The following is a 19664-nucleotide window of genomic DNA, read 5'->3' on the forward strand; positions in this document are numbered from 1 at the left end:
TAGAAACACTTCTGAGCACAAATCTGCAACAGCAGAACAAAGACAGCCTAATCTTTGCACTACTGAGGGGCTATTTTAAAGCTCTTGCTCTGTGTTTCTCTCCATCCCTCCCACCTTTCTCTCTTCTCTATAACATTCTTCCTCTCTCCGAACCCCTCTCCTCCCCTTCCCTCCTTCTTTCCCCCCTTGTTTCCCTCGGTGTCTGAGGGCAGCAGCTTCTGTTTTCCTCTCTTCTCTCCCTGCGTGTCCAGTGACTGACTGCACAATACACATCAATTATTCATGGCTGCTCTCTGTGTTTCGCAGGCAAAACCAATCACAGATGGAGTCACTGCTAATGGGCTCCTGCTGTACTTGCCACCGGCTTCTTTGCACTCAAGCAACAAATACCCCAGAGACAATGAGAGGAAAAACAGGGATAAGCTGTTAAAAAAAGAAAAAAGAAAAACAGCAACTTCACACAGCACTAACAGCAACAAGAAGGAGAGCAGGACACGCGTTTGTGGTCAGAGGAGAATGCAGGTACGCATCGTGACAAAAAAAAAAAAAAAAATCACCAAAATTAGGAACCGGCTTCTGCTGCAGGAAAGGGTTAAAAGACTGAGAAGGGGGTGGGGAAGGGGTGATGGTGGTGGTGGTGGGTGGGTGGGGGGGGACAGAGAGCTTGAGAGAGAGGGTGGGAGGACAGGCAGAGAGGGAGAGAGAGAACCAAATGCTTATCTCCTCACCTCGGATGTATGCAGCTGTTATTGATGTATCTTCTTTTTCTGTCTAGTGATCCATTGCTTGCTCTCCCAATACACACATCACACAGAAGCAGCCACAGCCACTTCGCCAGAAGGGAGAGGGAGAGAGAGAGGGAGGGAGAGAGAGAGAGAGAGAGGGAGGGGAGGAGAGGAGAGGAGAGGAGAGGGGAAAAAAATGCAGGCAGCTCACATTTCAAACTTGCAAAGGGGGGTGGTGCCTAATGTGCTAGACAGCCTGTATCTTGGCCTGAGTCCAGAGCAACGAGTAAAAGAAGCCTCAATCAATTCATTTAAAGCAACATTTGTTGCAGTGGAGAAACACTGCGGGCCCCGTCAGAAACGGTTCAGGCAGGTACACGAATCTGCGGTTTCAGCCCTCGAACCTTCTCTTTGCAATACAGTCGACTTAATCCATCAAACTAGTCATTGTAATTAAGGGGCATGGAAGAGGAGGGGGGGAGGAGGCTGGGCGTTGTGGCTTCCTGATGCGCAGAGGGTTGGTATCAGCGAGGGAGGGGCCAATTAGACCACATTTGTCTTTCAGCACACATGAGCCCGGGTAAGCTTTTGGATAAATAATTACACACTTATAAAACATGTAAACTGTGAGTACACAAGCCACCTGAGGCAGCGCAGGGGCTTCCATTGTCATCCGCTAATAAAAGTACTTGCACTCACCACAAGCGAGTCAAATCGGGTGTCAAATTAATGAAACTGATCTCTTGCTAAAAAAAAATTGCAATAAGCATTTAATTAGAGACATAAGGTACAATGTAAATCAATTTTAGTATGCAAACAACCAGTTTTCTTGTACAGTAAATTACTGAGCCATATGGGGCATAGCTGAAGATGCTACACCTCCTGCTGCCACAGACATAATAACTGCAACAACTACAAAGGAGGAAGGACAGACAAGCTCAACAGCTCTTATCTCTAGTCTCTCCTGTCTGTATTTGCTCTCCTGGTATTTACTATCAGCTAAGTGCACGGCGGGTGACTTACAGCCCAGCACCCCTGCTGCAAGTTAACACATCAATCACGGTTGGCTGGAAGACTTTCACGTCTAAGTGATTACAAAGTACAAAAACCCCCCACACAGATTGTCCAAAGTGGATACAGTGTGGATTTAGTGATTCTGTAACCAGGCCTTTAAAACTCATCTTTAAAATACCACAATAACTGGAGCCAAAGTCTGTTTTCATATCCATCTCCCTTATTTTACCCAAAAGTTCCCCTAATGTGGTTCCCCGAATCTGTATTTGGCTTTCTTTATGTTTATGTTAGCTTGCTTGAGAATGATAACAATAATGGGTTTAAGACTAGGTATCACAATAGTGTTTATCAGTGCTACCTGCTTCAGGATCTGTGCACGCTTACATAAAAAAGGGGTATGTCATGCATCATGTGACTCTTCTTCTGCACAGAATAATGCCTATGAGTGCTGTGTCCTCCAAATCATTAAAAAATGTAACAGTAAAACGCAATGCTGATGCAAATAATATGAGATAAACGCAGCAGAAAGTCGTTAATCATGGAATTTAGTGCACAGAGCAGTAAAATAAACATTTTAATTTCAGTTAATATAGTTATTTTAACGCTGAGTGCACTCTCTGTGCTGCTGTTCATTTCTACTGTCGAAAGTTTCTAGAGCTCTGAAACTTTCGACTGGATAGATTTCTTCACGTATTTAAACATTAGAAACGGTTACTGTCTCATAGGCTACTTAAGGAGATGTGGAACTCTTTAGATTGTCATCAGATCAAAGTGAAATTTAACGTATTGATTAAATTTAGTTATTTAATATGTGTTCTAGTGCCTGTAATTTCAGCAGTGTGAAGTAGACTTAGCAGCAGATTAGAACCAAGTGTAAACAACATCTATACATTTTCTATGTCACCAAGTGAACACATACAAACTCCAGTGCTGAGCATCATTCTTTACTTTCACTAAGGTACGGGTTAATCAAGTTGCGCATTTAAAATGTATTCCCTCTGCAGAAAATCTATAGTTCTAGTGACTCCATTGCACTTATAACGTGCTGAAAATAATACAATTAGTAAAAATGTGGTTCTTCCAGCCTAGACAGGCTGCGCTCAGCATAAGTTAGCCAGATAAAAAAAAAAAAAGAGAGAGAAAGAGCCACTTTTCTGGCACAGAAAACTCTGACTTTAAGGTCGCCATAGCTTGCTAACCCATTAGTCCAGCTTTGTAGCACACGGGTCCCTCAGGTAATGGTAGTGATGGCTCTACCTTGATAGAGAGAAAAACAAAGCCCATTTTCCAACTTCTATTACTGGCACACTGTTACCCTGGGTACGAAATCACCACCAGTGCCAAGATCTGACTTCCAAATGAAAAAGAACGCAGCACAACTTCATTCATGAAACATGCTTCTAACAATTGTTATTGTTTGAAAACTCGTGCCACTGACAGCGCATGTATCGTCAAGCAAATATTCAGCAAGTATTAGCAGGCTCCTGTCATTTCAACGGCAGAATCAGATTTCTTTTAAGAAAAATTAAAGTATACAAGTGTTATTTAAAACTTTCCTTTTTGCTAAAGCATATAGTTAGGGCTGGACCAGGTGACCCTGAATCCTCCCTTAGTTATGCTGCAATAGACGTAGGCTGCCGGGGATTCCCATGATGCATTGGGTTTTTCCTTTCCAGTCACCTTTTTTACTCACTGTGTGTTAATAGACCTCTCTGCATTGAATCATATCTGTTATTAACCTCGGTCTCTCTTCCACAGCATGTCTTTATCCTGTTTTGCTTCTCTCACCCCAACCGGTCGCAGCAGATGGCCCCGCCCCTCCCTGAGCCTGGTTCTCCCGGAGGTTTCTTCCTGTTAAAAGGGAGTTTTTCCTTCCCACTGTCGCCAAAGTGCTTGCTCATAGGGGGTCATATGATTGTTGAGTTTTTTTCTGTACCTATGAAGCGCCCTGAGGCGACTTTTGTTGTGATTTGGCGCAAGATAAATAAAGTTGAATTGAATTGAATTATTTGAAATCATATTTATTATCAAGATATTATTCATATTTGTAATAATGAAAAACATTTTTTATTTTTTGCAGAAGCTCATTTAAGCAGCTTTTTAGCTCCACCAAGACCCTGAAATAAAGCCACCAATTGTTTCTTGAATTGACATCTCAGTTTGATTAACCATCCATCCATTCGCTTATCCTTTTTCAGGGTCTATTTTTTCTGGAGCCTATCCCAGCTGTCATAGAGCAAGAGGCGGGGTACACCCTGGACAGGTCGCCAGTCTGTCACAGGGACAGACAACCATTCGTGTGCAATTTGGATTAATCAATTAACCTATCCCCACAAACTGCATGTCTTTGGACGGTGGGAGGAAGCCAGAGTACCCGGAGGGAACCCATGCAAACACAGGGAGAAGATGCAAACTCCACACAGAAAGACCACGGCCTGTTGTGGTGGAATTGAACTCAGGACCTTCTTGCTGTGCGGCAATAGTGCTAACCACCGTGCCACCGTGCTGCCAACCAGTGATCTTAATTGGATAGATTGTTGGTTGCCTGGTTGGATTCATTTAACCCATTAACCTCTGAGTCATACAAGGTCACCAACAATGTTTTTAGCCTTCTGTGTTAATCTCCATTTAGGAAAAGCCACAGCTAAACTATATGTTGAAACCCGTTGAGTGAAAGGAGACAGAAAAAAATATTTTGGTGTGGAAAGCTCCAAGAGTAGAAATTATAGCCCTGCAGAAAGGCATGTGTATATTCAACTTCTCTATTATGTGTAGAAACTGAGACCTTTCCACAGCTCACCAACAACATATCTGACCTCATCTTAAGCACCACTTAACTGGAAGGCATAAGCCGCTGAATGATCAGCACTTGAAACGACAGTTTTAAAGGAAATTTACACATGCACCCAAGAATACAAAGGAATTCAACCAAGTCAGTACTTAGAATAAAAGTCTTAGACATGTTCATTTTAACCTTAGCTTTGTCTATCTTCATCTTTGTTCTTTGAAAAGAATATCCCATTCAGGGGAATTTCCATTTAAAAAACAAAGTTCACTTGAAATAAGTTACATTCCTTGCATCAGTATTATCCTCCGCTTTTCATTTAACTCTTGCAACACAGCTTTGGGGGGCAAGACTTGCAAACTTTTGAACTCATTTGACTTGAAGGTTTTTGCTTTTTCAAGCCAAGTTTACATTATTTCCTATAAAACTGACTTGACTTACAAATTGTGATAGAAAATGTAAACAGAGCTTTGACTTTTCTACACGTGGCCACATTTCCTTGTCTTTAGCAAACAAACCCAACACCCCTCCTACACTGTCTCCTGCTTGTTTATGCTTGAACCGATTAAAAAACTGGGAAACCACCTTTTGATTTTAAACACGATGAAACAAAAGCAAAAATTGCTTGGATATTTTTTTCTATATCAAGCTGACACTAATAACTAAAACCAGCAATGTCCACTGATCGTACTTGAAAAACAGCCTGGCAAAAAGGTGTAAAAATGAGTGTAACAAGCCCAACTAATTATCTGCTGAATAGCTAGTTCACCAGGCGTTTGTTACATGAGAGAATGAAAAGCTTCAGGGGCTGAAAAACTTCAGCTGGAACCTCCTTTCACTCTTTAGAGCTGAGGAATTCCCAAAGTTTGCTGAAGCGCAAACGATTGGGAATGTGCCACTCTGTCTCTCTTGCAGGAAAAATCGCCATTAAGCATTTTGCAGAGGCTCTCGAACCGGAATGAACCGCCGGTGACGCTGATGAAACAGGCCTAACGGGGCTTGTAATGTACCCTGTGGATGGAGAAGGGAGAGGTGAGGCCCTGATGAGTTTTTGCAGACTGATCAAGTGATGTCTTTGCTTTGAAGTCCTCAGAGCTCCACGTGCATCGCTTTGCCCTGCAGTAAGACAGTCCGAGTAATCACAGATTAATAGAGCAGGCTAATCCCATTGACAAAGAGGTCACTACTAGCAGACAGACGCCCCTCCCCCAGATCTGTTCCAACACTGTGGGCCACAAAGGGAAAAGAACTACAACCGGACAACCCCCCTGAGTCCATCCATTACAGAGATCAACTCACAAAAATCACACTGCATGATGGGTTTTCCAATTCCAGTCTGCTGGATAGTTTTACAATATCTAACAAACATTGTCTAAACTTCTTATACAGCTACATTTTGAAATCAATAGGATATTATAGCTAAGTTTTGCTCAGGTGTCATGAAGATAAAGGTCTATTTCTTTAGCGCTTTGCCTTCCTAAGCTTTTTTTTTTTCCCTAAGATGGAAAAAAAAGAACAAACTAATGCCTTAAATTGTTGGAGGCATTTCATGATTAATCAACTTGTCAAAGCTACAACCTATTTCAGCTGTAAGCTGACTGTGAACATTGATTTCCTACTGCTGAAATCAGCTCAGCCTCCCCTTCCGCTCAATTTTCGAACATGTTCAGGAGAGGAATTTTAGATGACATAACAGAAATGTAATAGCTTGACCGCGCCGTGCGTCAGAGCCAAGACAAGTTAGGTCTGGTTAAAATGGGATGCCAAATCTGATTTACTTATTAGCACTCATCCGCTGACCTGATGTTTTCTGAGGCAAACAGCCCAGCTCGTAACCGCCAAAAATCGTGTTTTTCGCCCACTTTTAACGGAGACATTTCAGAGCAGATTACAAAATGCATGATGAGACTGAGCAGGCCAGCAGTTACAGGATATTCCTTGAAAGCTCTCGGGGCTTGGTGTAGACAGGTTGTTTTGTATATATATAAAAAAAAACAGTGCAGAGAATTTATAAAACACCCTCAGTACAAAATGAACATTCACCTCCAGGGACACAATTCTGCAAAAACACAGGAGACTATATTCATTTCAGCTCTTCCTCATATCCTCTCAACACATAAAATCTTTTCAGATTTGTTCTCAGCTGTTCAAGGCTTCCCAAAGTCTCCTCTGCCTACACTAACTTGTCTGTCTTTGGTCTTGTATGGCTGACCCCGCTGTTGCCACTCTGGCCCCCGTCATGTGACTTACTCCCTTCGTTTGTCGCTCAGCAACACCGCTGCAGGATGTCGGGGAGCAGGTCCTCCCTGGGGCCCCGTGGGAGTGTCTTTTAAGAGCTATCTCCCCTGGCTGCCAGAGAGGGTATTCTCTCCACTTTAACACCCTCCTTGACTCAGGCCTCCTCTCTAAAGGACCTGGGAGCTTTGCAGGAGAATGCCTCTGCATTGGTTTCCACTGCTCTCTCTACCTCTCTGCAGGCCTCTCCTCTGGAAATATTCATGCATTTACAGGTACATAATTGTCCATGAAATGTACTTTGGGATGCTGCCTAGACTCGAGAACTTGCCGCTTTCCAAATAACTACTGTTGCAGGAAATTATTCAGACAGAGAATCAATTGGCAATTTTATCTAAGCCCATAAAGTAGGCCCTGAGATTTGATTTAGCATTAAGTAGAATTAGAACATTTGGCAATGTGAGTTAACTGCAGGCAGGGAAGGATTCCCCACCCATGCCGACATAATAGTGACATTGCATGATTTGAAGCCTCTTATAATAGAAAAAAGGCAAACATGAGTGAAAATTCAAACAATATGTGCCTCTGACTTTCATGTCCTGGCACACTTAAGAGGGCTCAGTGTAGCGGCCGAGCACACAGAAGCAAATGCACGACCCAGCTTTCCCCGTAACCCAAGACAGGTGGAAACCACAAATCACAAACTGTAAAACAGCACAAAAATATTTCTGTTATCTCCTCTGAGCTGCTGACAGCCTATGCGTCTTCATTCTCATTGTGCTTCAGCATGCTTTTGTCAGCTTGATAACAACATTTAGCAGTCTGCATCTGCTCCAATAATCCATCACAGGACCGGGATGATAGAGGCGTATGAAAACAGGAACTCGTCATCACTGATACAGTAGTTCTTGCCGCATGTGACAAATGGAATATTCTGCTGTACGCACTTTATCTAAAACCCCAGAAAAGGTAACAAATTGAGTTGTAGTTCCCAATGTTGTGAACAAGTTCAAAGAAAACAGGTCAAGTAGATATTAAAGGGTAATGTTCAGTTGAACCTGGACTAAAACTATGAAGGGATTTTCTTGGATTGCTCTTTATATTGAATATTGAACTGTTGGTCTTGTTTAATCTTAAAAGTCATAAATAGTCAAGAGTTAAAGGAATGAATTTAAAAAGATCAGTGCCCATACATCTGTGAGGGGAACTAGTCTAGAAGCAATAAGTGGAGGAAAAGTGGCAAAGAATGCAGAAATAAACTTGAGCGGGCCAGCATGGCCAGATGGCCTGAGACGGCGGTTGAGAAAACTCCGGTCTTACCTGCTGATTTTGGAGTGAACTTGTCCCTGTTGGCAGCGCACACAGCCAGGAGCCGATAGCCCAGGTCCAAGTCAAAGCCCTGCTGCGCTGCTACGCGGCTAACCACCTGAAAACAACAACAGCATGCAGCACAGAGTCAGTATGGCCTGAGGTATGTTTTCTCTGAAGAAAAAGCTGAACGACATCAAGTCTAAACCTCTTTTATTTCTCAGAAAACTTCACTTTCTAAGCATTATGATAGCTTACACCTACATATAGGTCAACAGAAGAGAGCAGAGGTCAGCATACAGTGCTGAATAGGGACATTACTGCAGAAAGGTGTTTCTGCAGGCTGTTTCATTATATTTCCAGCTCACAAACAACATTTTAAGAGCAGATTTTGGGAAATTTGCATAAACTCAATATTTCCCTTTGTCTCTAGCAGGGAGTTCCTAAAAAGGCCAGCTGAATAACAGTGGGGGCAACTATGAGAAATTTCCTCACTTGTTCCAAGCCCACACAAACATTCTAATGTGCTTATTTTCCAAACAGAAAATGTTTACATTTTTGATTTACCATCTGCAGCGCCATTTGCTTTGACATCCACATACAGAGAGAGCATCACGGCCTCATGCACACGCCTCCTTTTACTCACTCCAGTGCAGCAGCTGATGGCAACAAGCTTTGTTTTCATGATAAATATTGCAGATCGCCATCATAATCTGCTCAGTTCTTTCGTTCCTTCTCCTAAAATTTCCACAATTGAATCTTGAAAATCCTGCAAACTAATGACAGACACTCGCAAAGCTGTACGACTGCATCCGTATCTACTCAATACAGATCTGTGCTGGGTAGTTAAATCCACCACATGACGACTTTTCCCACAATCTGACTGTTAAAGGACAACCTCATTACAAGTTTATCAGTTCCATATGAGTAAGTGGACAGCAAGATGAGGAAAAAAATACTGCCTCCAGTCCAGAGATGCCGACTGAGAGGAAACATTAAGGGGAAGCATCAACATGCCACAGGAGGCCGTGTAAATCACCCTTACATCCCACATGTTGCTTTGATTTGCTGTCATCATTATCAGCTCAAAAAGAGCCACTCAAATCGTTTAGACCTTTAGGACATACTAAGGTCTGTGTGGACCAACGGGCCCCACTAGATTCCCCTCGCTGCCTGGCTTTTCATAGCAGCGATCCCGCTGTCACACGCCAAACTTCAGTACAAGCCCTGAGGTAGCACTGCTGCTGGGACCGTATCATTATCTTCTGTAAGTATAGTCTGGATGTGACACCAAAACAGATTATGTATATCTGGCCTTTATTTATGGGAATCCCCCATTAAGAAGAAGAAATATAGAGTACAGGCTGCCTAATTAGAATCTAAACTTGCGAGGGACATTTAAATGGTATTTTTAGTGTAAGAAGTTACAGTTCTAATTTCAGGACTTTAATTGTACACAGTCAGAGGAGTTGTGGTGAACTGTCTACCATAAGGCAATCATCTAAGCAGGCACTGCAAGGCTTGAAAGCAGGGAATTGCTACTCAGCTGTACATGTTTCTGTAGTTTCAAGCTCGATAAAATGAATCTTTTTGTTAAATTTGCTTGTTTTTTCCCCTCTTAAATATTTTGGAGATTAATCAACTTGAAACAAGCTTAAAAAATCAATACTGCGTCATACATGAATGCTATATATTGTCATTAAAAATACGATTTTAGAGTTATAACATGATAGCTTAATTGATTTGGGGGTTTTTTTCAAGAAAAAGCAATTCAACATCCAACAGAAGCTCCAGTCATAATTAAACATAAAAAGCCTTATTAACTCTTACATTGAGATGAATTAAAAGACTAGTTTTGAGTACCCATCTCCTGTTTTGAATACTGTATTACCTTATTAAGTCGTTTATTTTATTTTTTTTAAAGTCCTGTAATTTCCTGGGGTTTTTTTCCTCACTGCTACAGCAGCAAATTTCTACAAATGCTATCACCAGTGTTTAAGTGCAAGCATGCAGGCAAAACTGTAAAGTGTTTACCATTAAAGTCTGTGACCAGGTAATTTCACAATCACATCAGATTCTCTGTGCTTCCTCCCAGTGTGGTTCACACCAAGGTTTACACAACCTATAAACTAAAAGGAAAAGCTTTGAGATTTTCACGGCGGGAAACAAATTGAAGTGGCGAAATGGAGGAGAAGGCACCTGCTGCTGCACATTAAAGCAGGAACACAATCGCTTGAATGGAAGGACGTGTCACAGTAGTTTCGCTGAGGTCCACAAGCACAAACCTCTCGGGCTTCTTCACCTGCTGCAGCCGAGCTCGCTTGATGGGGATACAAATTACACCTAACAGGTGTGTCTGTTATGTAATGCTGGAGGCAGCATGTTAAAGCACAGTCAGGCCCACTGTGACAGGTGATTGACACACCCACTGTCTATTCACTGTTCTTTTGGCTGTTCTTTCTCTTGGTACTTGATTAGCTAAATTTGGAATCAGTGCATCAGCTCTGAGCATTAAAGGTTTTTGTAATAGTCAATGGTGAATGTTGGTTAAAACGTGGCATGGACAGCTATAATTATACTGGTTTTAATGGTGGCAAAATGTCATAAAAACAAAAACTTTCAAGTGAAATTTCACATAGCACAAATCTGCCTACGCATTTGCCTCGTATGGTTCATATATATATGTATATATAGCGTTAGCTCTGGTAGTTGTTCCTCACACATCTAAGCTAGCATAGATAAGTGCCGCATATTACAAAGTAAACAGGCTGTGTAAGCAGTGTGTTAAGTTTATCTTTCAAATTCTATATGTAATGCAAAACAAAACAAAAACAAATAAACACCACATATAGCTAAATGGACAATTTTTCAAGAGAAATTAGTCTACTATGTCAGTTTACCATTATCATATAGAGCTACACTTGCTAACTGGCTAAGGGTCATAGCAATAAACGACTATGTAGTTGTTCAAAAAATTAATTGCTAACTTCCAATTCAAGATTAAGCTATTATTCCCAGTGGAGCATTTTATTAAGTGAACATTAAACTCACTAGTATAAACAATATTCAGTCAGGGTTAAGAACTTAGCTCTTGACATATTGGCTGTGTCTGATTAAATTTAGTTGAAAATATACAAACCCTGACTACTTTGGGCTAAATGTTTTCTCCAGAAGCCTTAATTTCAGATGTCATAGGACAGTAATTATTCAATCAATCAAAAATCCATAGGCATTTGGTAAAGACACAGAGAAGATTGAGAGCTGATTGCTTTGTGGTTTGAGAATGTTTTTGACCTTGTGGATTTTATATCAAAGGCTGGAACTAAAGCAACAGAAAGGTGGCTAAATGGGAGCAGTTTCTACAAGGTTAAACACATTTTACATTTTCAGTGACCTCACGGATGATCACCAGGCTAAACATGAGTATTCTTGCATCCCCGAGGAGGTTATGGAAAGAGTGCAGCAGTTGTTCAAGCGGCTCATTCTTGAAACTCTGAACATGAGATTATGGAAGGTGCTCACGACTGGTGACTTACCGTTAGGCATCCCATCAGGCTTTGCTCGAAGGGGCGCTGGAAGGCTCTGGGGTCACCACACCAGTCCAGCAGCTCTGTGGCTGCTGTTTGGAAATTTGCTGGATTTTGTAGGTGCTATGCAGAAGAGGAGAAAGATGGAAATCAATGTGATTCCAGTAATATTCAAATACTTTAAGAAAATGGGACAGATAACAGGTAACTGCTGTAAGTAATAAGCATTAAACAAAACAATAAAACAAATAAGATGTTATGCTTGAAATAGAAGCATGACAATAAAAAATTGTAATAAATTTGTGCTGTCCTCTATGTTCATTTAGTCATTAATAAAATGTATTATCTTATTAGAATTCAATAAAAGCATTTGCTCGTCTAAAATGTGTGCAGTTACATGTTTTCCCACCTGCTCTGAAAAAAAAAAATCTAACCAGCTTTTAATATTTAACTTTTAATTATGAGCTCTCGGAGTTGAGCAAATGAGAACAGCATTTTTATGACCAAATGTTCTGAAATTTTGCTTATGATGCTTTGGATTTATTATTTTAAATGGGTTAAAATATGACCGCTCTAGGCTGATAGTATGTCCCAGTTCCACTCAGCTACTATCTCAGGTTTCTGTTGCAATAAATCTTCCTTGTATGGCTGCATGAATCCACGAGGAAGCCCTATTTCAGTAGCCAACCCTTGGCTGTTCTCTGACTTTATCTGACAACAAACTCCTTGACCTACGGACACCCTTTTATGGCATTCGTTCCCCTCCTGCAGCCAGCACTAACCTGCATTGTCTGTATTGCTGTAGAGCAGCACAGAAAACTGAAAAAGGACCTCTCTGGGTCTCGGTATCAACCTTACTGTTGGTCATTTCTCCTCTAAAAGCTTTCGAACCACAATACAAATCACTTTATACATAGCAGAGCAGATGCACCACCACCACCACTCTGCTGTAATCTGTTGCCTTTGGAAAGATTATGCACACAAGCTTTTGTAGTGCACTTGTACAAAACAGGAACAAATGGACTCCCACTCCATGGCATCAAAGGTAAATAGAGCGGTTTGTCAGCTTAAAGTGAATGGCTGCCTTCCTAATACGTCTGCGTGCTTTGATTTCACTGTCAGAGAGAGAAGAAGAAGAGGAAGTGACAGGGGTACAGTCACTGCTGTGCAGTGCTTTTTTCTTGCTTGCTCTTTAGGGGGCAGCAGAGGTTAGGATTTGATAAGGCTCCTTTCATATCAATTTACAAAGCTGGTGTTTGACAAGCAGTGGATGAAACCAGTCTTGTTTATTTCATACTCTGTCCAAGACCGTTCCCCACTCTTGTGATATGTCTTTGTTGGGGGAGACTAAAAGGAGATGTGGTGGGGTAGCAGAGCATTCAAATTCTACTGGTGGATAAAAAGTCTCCTGGAGAAGCACACACATCCCCAGATGCTAAATTTAGATGAGTCTGGAAGCTAGACAACACACGCAATCAGTGCACCAAGGATGGAAAAAGGGAGAAAAGGGGGAGGGAGGGAGAATATGTAGAGGGAAGAAAAAAAAATACACACCACCACTTGGGCTTGAAGTGATTACTGTTCTTTGCACTCAGAACAATTGGTCCCACCAGTGTGGCTGTCACACGGAGAGCTTGGCACTACCACGCCACAGATGTTCCCCTTTCTCTGGCCAAAACCCACCAATCAAACCTAAACTAGTGGCCAAGAGACCCTCTCACACTCTCCTATCCCCGTCCCCTGGGTAAGAATGATCCTCCAACACGTACACTCTTGTTAATGCTCGGTTCAGTTCAAGGGAAACAAAGAGAGACGGCACTTGCAGAGTCCTGAGAACATAGCTTTTTTCTTCTGACACAACTGGATCTGGATATAACTTCATTTATGTATCAGAAGTGATCGGGCAAAGACTCTTTCCATTCAGAATCACAGTTCTTAGTTTGCTGCTGTTGTTGCTCTACATTCATCGACACCCCCAGAGCACTGAAAACACGTTAATGGAGACAATTAACACTGGAAAGAACACAGCGGCAGACAGAAACAGCTGCACAAGCAGTGTAGGAGCGGTGCAAAGAGGACAGTCCTCCAGTTTGTCTTGAAATATCGCCGCTAAGAATGTGAGGAAGTGTTCCTGCGGCGAGAGGATGGTTCATAGTTTCTGGCGAACCCCTGTATGTATCAGCGAAAGGAGAGTCTGACAGAAAACTGGCTTCCCCACCGTGAGAGGAAAATACTGTCTCTGAAATAGATACCAACATTATCAGGCAAGCCATCTTCCCCAAAGTGCTCGCAATGGTACAGTTCTGAGATGCAGGAGGAAAACAAACAGGCTCTGAGAAAAAACGTGTTGGGGGAAAAATCAGATAACTGTTTTTATAAATCACTTTTTAAGCATACTTGTCTGTTTGGAGGTTAAACAGGCGAACATTTGTTTTTCTGTATCACTTTCGAATAAATACAGATATATATATTTATATTCTAGGGTTATACTGTACCAACATCTCAAGCATTTTGTCTTTGTAACCACAAGACCCGAAACAGGCAAATTCTCACATCTGGAAGCTGTTTTCTTAAATTCTCCTTAATAAATAATAACCAAAACAAATATTCAGTCTTGCTGAGCAAATTTCTGTCTGCCAACCTATTAATTAGTCCCTTATCTTTCCCATTAACTGCATAACCTGAAACCAAAACAAAGTCACTCATTTTAAAGTCAGATTTAGCGCAATGTGGCAAAAAAAAAGAACGAAAGAAACAAAAAAATCCCCCAAGTGTTTGGTCGAGTTTGTTTAAAAATCATATTATTGCAATTTTACAACAAGACAGTAATTTAAAAATTACCACAGTAATGATTTTCTGATTTAACTTTCAACCCATGATTCAATCAGGTTGACGGATTCCAATTTCCTCCACTTTATCATCGCGCTCAGCAGTAATTTATCATTTGAGCAACAAAATCAATTTGTTCCCCTGTCCGCTGCACTGGCTGGGAGTACTCAGAGAGACATGTCACATCTCCCAGAAAACAACAACACAATGGAGGAGGCTTCATTTATATTCCTGCTCCAAGTCGGTACTGCCTACGAGATGCCAAATTTCAGCATGTGCACACTTTCAATTAAAGCAAACAGCTGGATTGGTTTACAATATTTCCTTAATTATTTTAATAGCTTGGATATTGGACAATGGGGAGCAGGGGGAGAAGATAGTGAGTTAATTGTTCTGATCTCCCCTGATGATCATCTTTGTGTGCGGGGAGGAGAATAGACGGCTGGCTGAATGGGCTCGCTGCTAGTCTAATTGGCAGGACATAAATGGTATTTATTATGCGGGCCTTCCAAACCCTGATTGTCTGCGGCACAAAGCTGCCTCTATTAGCAGGGTGCTGGCTCTTACTGGTTGGTTTGAAATGACCCAGCGCTTAACCATTTATTAGTTGGACTGAAGGCCTCCTTGTACGCCATGGATCTCTCTAATTGGCATGTTTACCCATGTGCTGCTTTCCTGGGTGCTAACATTGGGATGTATTTGTTTAAATTTTTGACTTGAGGGGTCAATACATTTAACCCCACAGCATTTGGGATTGTGTAAACTACTCTCAGACAAACACAGGTTCCCTTTCAAGTTCTGTCAACTTCCTTTACAGACCAATTCACCTGCTATTAGTAATACAGCGCTTTAATAGAATCAATTTTCTCTCCTCTTACAAGTAAAGGAGGGGAAATTGAATTATTTAATAGCCTGCTGTGAAGAAGGTAACCAGACTGAAGACAGAGAGTGTTTACCTCTCCTTTTCTCTGTACCTTATTACTTAAGAACAAAAGGCCTGTTTCTACACATAGAGAAGCTTCGCTCTTTTTACTCCCCAAATGCTTGCCTTGTCTCTCTATCCGCCTCACCTTGCCTTATTTTTGGATAGCTGGGATAAAGCAGTTTACCACGTCCACATTTGCATTTAAGTGCAAGCCCCCATACATTGTCCCCCGAAGGCTTTCTGATGCACTTTTCAAGGAGGTGGACTTTGGCAGCACAGAGCCCAGAAACAAAATGGACCAGCAGTTAAGAGAAGAGATCAAAGGAAGATCCCTGTAGCCTGGGGTTACACAAGTATGCCTGCCTAATTCTGCCGAAGATTTGTCCTGCAGTAAATGGTGCTGAGAGGAGAACAAAAGGACACGCTGGGAGTCAGCAGCGGTGGAGGCAGAAAGCAGGGCGATGACGGGGGGAGGGAGGGGAGCCTCTGCTCTTTGACCCCAGTCGGTAACCTGAGTCACACCAGAGTCCTGATAATAGGAGCTGAACAGATTAGTCACTTAACTGTGGCCAAACAGGAAGATAGAGAGGCAGTCTCACCGTGGATGTGACTCACTACATGTGTGTACTTGGAAAGGTGAACAGGGCTGGTGAGGGTTTTTTTTCCCTGCTTGTGTTTTTCCACCGGTAGCAGCAAAAAGTCCAGTACCTTACTAACTTACTGAACATGCTTTAGCCTGAAGGCTTTAAATGAACTATAAAACTTCATAATCAGTGTTAATAAATGGCAAATTAAAAGAGCTACTTTACTGTTAACAGACCACAACATGATAATCAGGAGGTTTACTTATTGGCTAATAATTCTTTTGTAAACCATTTATGTAATTCATCTGTAAAACCGCAGCTAATGTTTATAATATACCATGCAGTGTGTTTATAAAGTTTTCACAGATGTGTATAACACTTGTTTTTAAAAGCATATAAACAGATGTGCTGTAAATCACATGAATGTGAACCTGGAGGCTGCTGCCTGTGTGCTGTTTCACCCACCATAGACTTTCATATTCACTAGCAGTTTTTTGGGTCTACGGAGTAAAAATGTTGGATTCCAATGCACCCCTTCCCTTTATTAACCCAGATTTAAAAAGACAGAAAAAAAGGGGCCCTGTCACAAAATCAAGGAATAGGCCACAGTATTGCACAGATGTGTATGTCTCTGACACACCAGACTGAATAAGAAGCTCTCAAACTGCAGGGGCATGGCACCGCTGTGATTTTTTTTAGAGAAGTAAACAAACAAGAGTTTGCTGATGCTATTGTGTTGATCTTTATTTTGCTCACATTCAACTTGGATCCTTTTTTTACTGTTAGCAGTCAGTAAAAATTGTGTGTGTGTGAGTGCAGGGTGAGATTTTCATTAGTGCGACAATTAAGAGTTTTACAACCGCTGGACTAAATGGTTGTAATCGAGGCCCTGGTAATGAGAACTGAGACATTTACAAAACGACTGGATGATTTACTAACCATTAATAAATATAGCACAAGCACACATATGTGCAAATGAAGTTACAGCCTACAGTATATAATTTAAAATCTGTCATTTTATATTTAAGAAAATAACAAATACATTAATAATGATGCTTAATTATTGGAAAAAGTTATTAAATATCAACTTGTGATGATGCTAATCGCTGTCGTTGTCATCATCACAGTTTATTTATTTCGTTTTTTAATTGAAATATAATATTAATGTCTGAGAGCCAACACCTTCAACACCTCCTCACCTGTTTGATACACTGCAGACGGTCATTGGTCTGCTGTATGTGTCTGTCCATCGACGGAATCGAGTTCATGTTGATTGTCCCTCTTTGGCCTCTACCTGCCAGCCATTAAACTGGAGACTTCTGTAACACAAACACAGACAAATGTTAAGGCTCACCTCTTCCAAGTGAAGCTGCCAATTCCATCACCACCAGGATATTGCTGTTATAGTGTGTTTGTGTGTGTGTGTGCTGGGTGCTGTGAGCTGAGCAGGGAGATATTGATTTGGCAGGTGACAAGCACCTCAGAGAGCCCAAAGGATGACATTCCTCTCAGCTCCTGTGACACCCTTAACAAGCCCTGGCGGTTGCCCCGAACGGTGCCATACACCTTTGGAAATGACACACTGGACGTAGACAGGATGTCTGACTGTGTTTAAAGCACCTTGGGGTGAAAATGAACAGAGGTAGAGGGACACACACACACACACACACTGAGTCGTAGCACCTCAGTCTGTCAGCATTACCTCAGAAAGCTGCACGAAACCCTTCCATCCTGGCCTGTGAGAACATTAACTTGGCATGTGGTTCTCTGTTTACATTACTTAGCCATTATGTAATCTTTGGTTAACAATTATCTGTACCCTGGGCCCAGACTTGCTCTACATTTTACTCCCCTTTCTCCTCCCTTCTCGCTCCAGCTACATAAGAGTTCCTCTAACAAAACCCCTTACAGCGCACTATTGATTTTGGAGTAGCAGCTTATAGAAAACCTTCTTCTTTTAGCAGAGAGAATAATATTTTATGGAAGGCAAACAATGAGGCTGTGAGCTGACATGCTACATACTATTATCACAAGTTAAAAAGTATCACCGGCTACATTAAAGGTTATCAATTTCGCCTCTAGGGGGTTTGATTTAATGTTGCATTCAGTGTCAAATAAATATTACACAAGGCTGTCGGCCAGAACTCGTAGTGACCTGCAGCTTGAAGTGGAAGGTTTAGTGAATTAATAAGCGCGTTTATGGGTGGTGAAAAGTGTAACCTCCATCTTCTCCTCCGCCTCACTCCCCCTTTATCTCATCCTGTCTCAATCTTTCCTTCTCGCTACTGCAGGGGCATCTCGTCCTGCGGTGCATCATCTCTCACTCAAACGCTCTTTCAGACCCCTCCCTCTCCACGCCATCCTTCTCCATTACCATCACACAGTGAGAAATTTCGCCGTACAAAGTACCTGAGAGATGAGGGAGCGAGGGGAGGGGAAAAAAAAGGAGAGCGGGAGAGAGAGGAGGCAGCATGCTGCACCATACTGATAATGCTCACTTAGGGGTCTCTAGCTGGATTTAACGGCAGGGCCAGTAATCTACTCCACTAGACAGCTAAAGAGCTTTTATGCTACCTATTGGAGCTGCTCATGCCTGTACTTGAGAGGAGAGAAGGGCACACTAGTGCATTCCTCTCCATAAATTAGAAAGCTCATAAAGGGGGGGGAGATGTCCGAGTATTTTTTCCACTCCTCTTTGCAGATGGAAAGTGTTTTGTTTGTTGACATGTCTGATGTCTCACAGACTTACTGAATCCTCAGATGAAACATTTGAAGTGGGCGTGGCTGAGTTCTGATAATGATTTGAGGAATTTAGCATAAAAAAACGATTGGGCATGGGTTTAAGTGACTTTCAGATATCTACAGCTTAATCAAATAACGTTCACATTTTATAACATGTGGTCATGGATACTCCTGTCAAACAACAGCTTCCTTAGTGACACATGTTTTATACATCCATCAGGTGTTTGCTGCTATAATACTCCCCCCAGTCACCTCCTTCTGCCAGCTGATAGTGAGCTGATCCTTGGCAAGGGTGTCCCCAGACCACTGTGCTCCTCAGCCACCAGCAGGTGTCTCCCTGGCCCTTCAAAGGCCTGGCTTGTGGCACAAAGAAGGCGGAGCAGTGTTGCTTTAAGCCTTTACAAGCTCTACAAATCCTCAGCTGCTGCTTCCTAACAGGGCCCACTCAGCCCGGCACTGCCTGTCTGACCTTGTGGTTATTGATGAGCGAGTCGACCTGCTCCCTCCGACTCTCTCTCTTTCTCTTCCCTCCTGCCCTTCCCCTTGCTCTCGCTCTCTCACTCGAGCTCTCCCCCTGTCATCTCTCTTACCTCCAACAGTGAGTTAAAATGAGGGGAAAGAAAGGTTGGGCTGCCATTCACCTCCTCCGTTTTTTAACCGGTTAAACACACGGTGCAGGAATCGCTGTAAAGCCTACGTGTGCACACATTTACATGCATTTTCTTCCTAAGATAATGACTTTTTTTTTTAAATGGCATGGCAGTGTTGAGGTGTAATTTAATTTCCAGATATTCACTTGTTCTAATTAAACACTAGTCCTTTGTTATATCTTTGATGACTAACAAGAGCCAATTTACAGATTAAACCCATGATGCTATGGAGATATGACAACAGTGGCAATTATGAGCCCGCCTCTATTTACAAGCTCTCATCTATCTTACAGATGCTATCGCTTATTATTTTCTGTGTGCTGCTACCTTTACGTGATGT

At 42.0% G+C, this 19664-nt stretch overlaps 1 protein-coding gene across 5 annotated transcripts in view; it reads right to left on the reverse strand.

Annotated features, from left to right (window-relative positions):
* LOC146568627 (zinc finger MIZ domain-containing protein 1-like) overlaps positions 1-19664 on the reverse strand; it is a 109977-nt gene that overhangs the window by 21932 nt on the left and 68381 nt on the right. For 3 of the 5 annotated variants that reach the window (XM_085284786.1, XM_085284787.1, XM_085284788.1), the window contains 3 exons: positions 17132-17251; positions 11604-11717; positions 8080-8185 (listed from right to left, as the gene is read on the reverse strand). In XM_085284786.1, the coding sequence (XP_085140912.1) occupies positions 8080-8185; positions 11604-11717; positions 17132-17200 (289 nt within the window). In that variant the 5' untranslated portion in view covers positions 17201-17251. Of the gene's footprint in view, positions 1-728; positions 830-8079; positions 8186-10101; positions 10259-11603; positions 11718-17131; positions 17252-19664 lie in introns of those variants that run through there. The other 2 variants (XM_085284789.1, XM_085284791.1) reach the window with 2 other exon arrangements.

The sequence above is a fragment of the Mchenga conophoros genome, linkage group LG8 (genome assembly GCF_057382185.1).
Source record: "Mchenga conophoros isolate Kocher_MC1m ecotype Shallow Benthic linkage group LG8, M_conophoros_male_GT1.1, whole genome shotgun sequence".
In the NCBI taxonomy this organism is placed as follows: Eukaryota; Metazoa; Chordata; class Actinopteri; order Cichliformes; family Cichlidae; genus Mchenga; species Mchenga conophoros.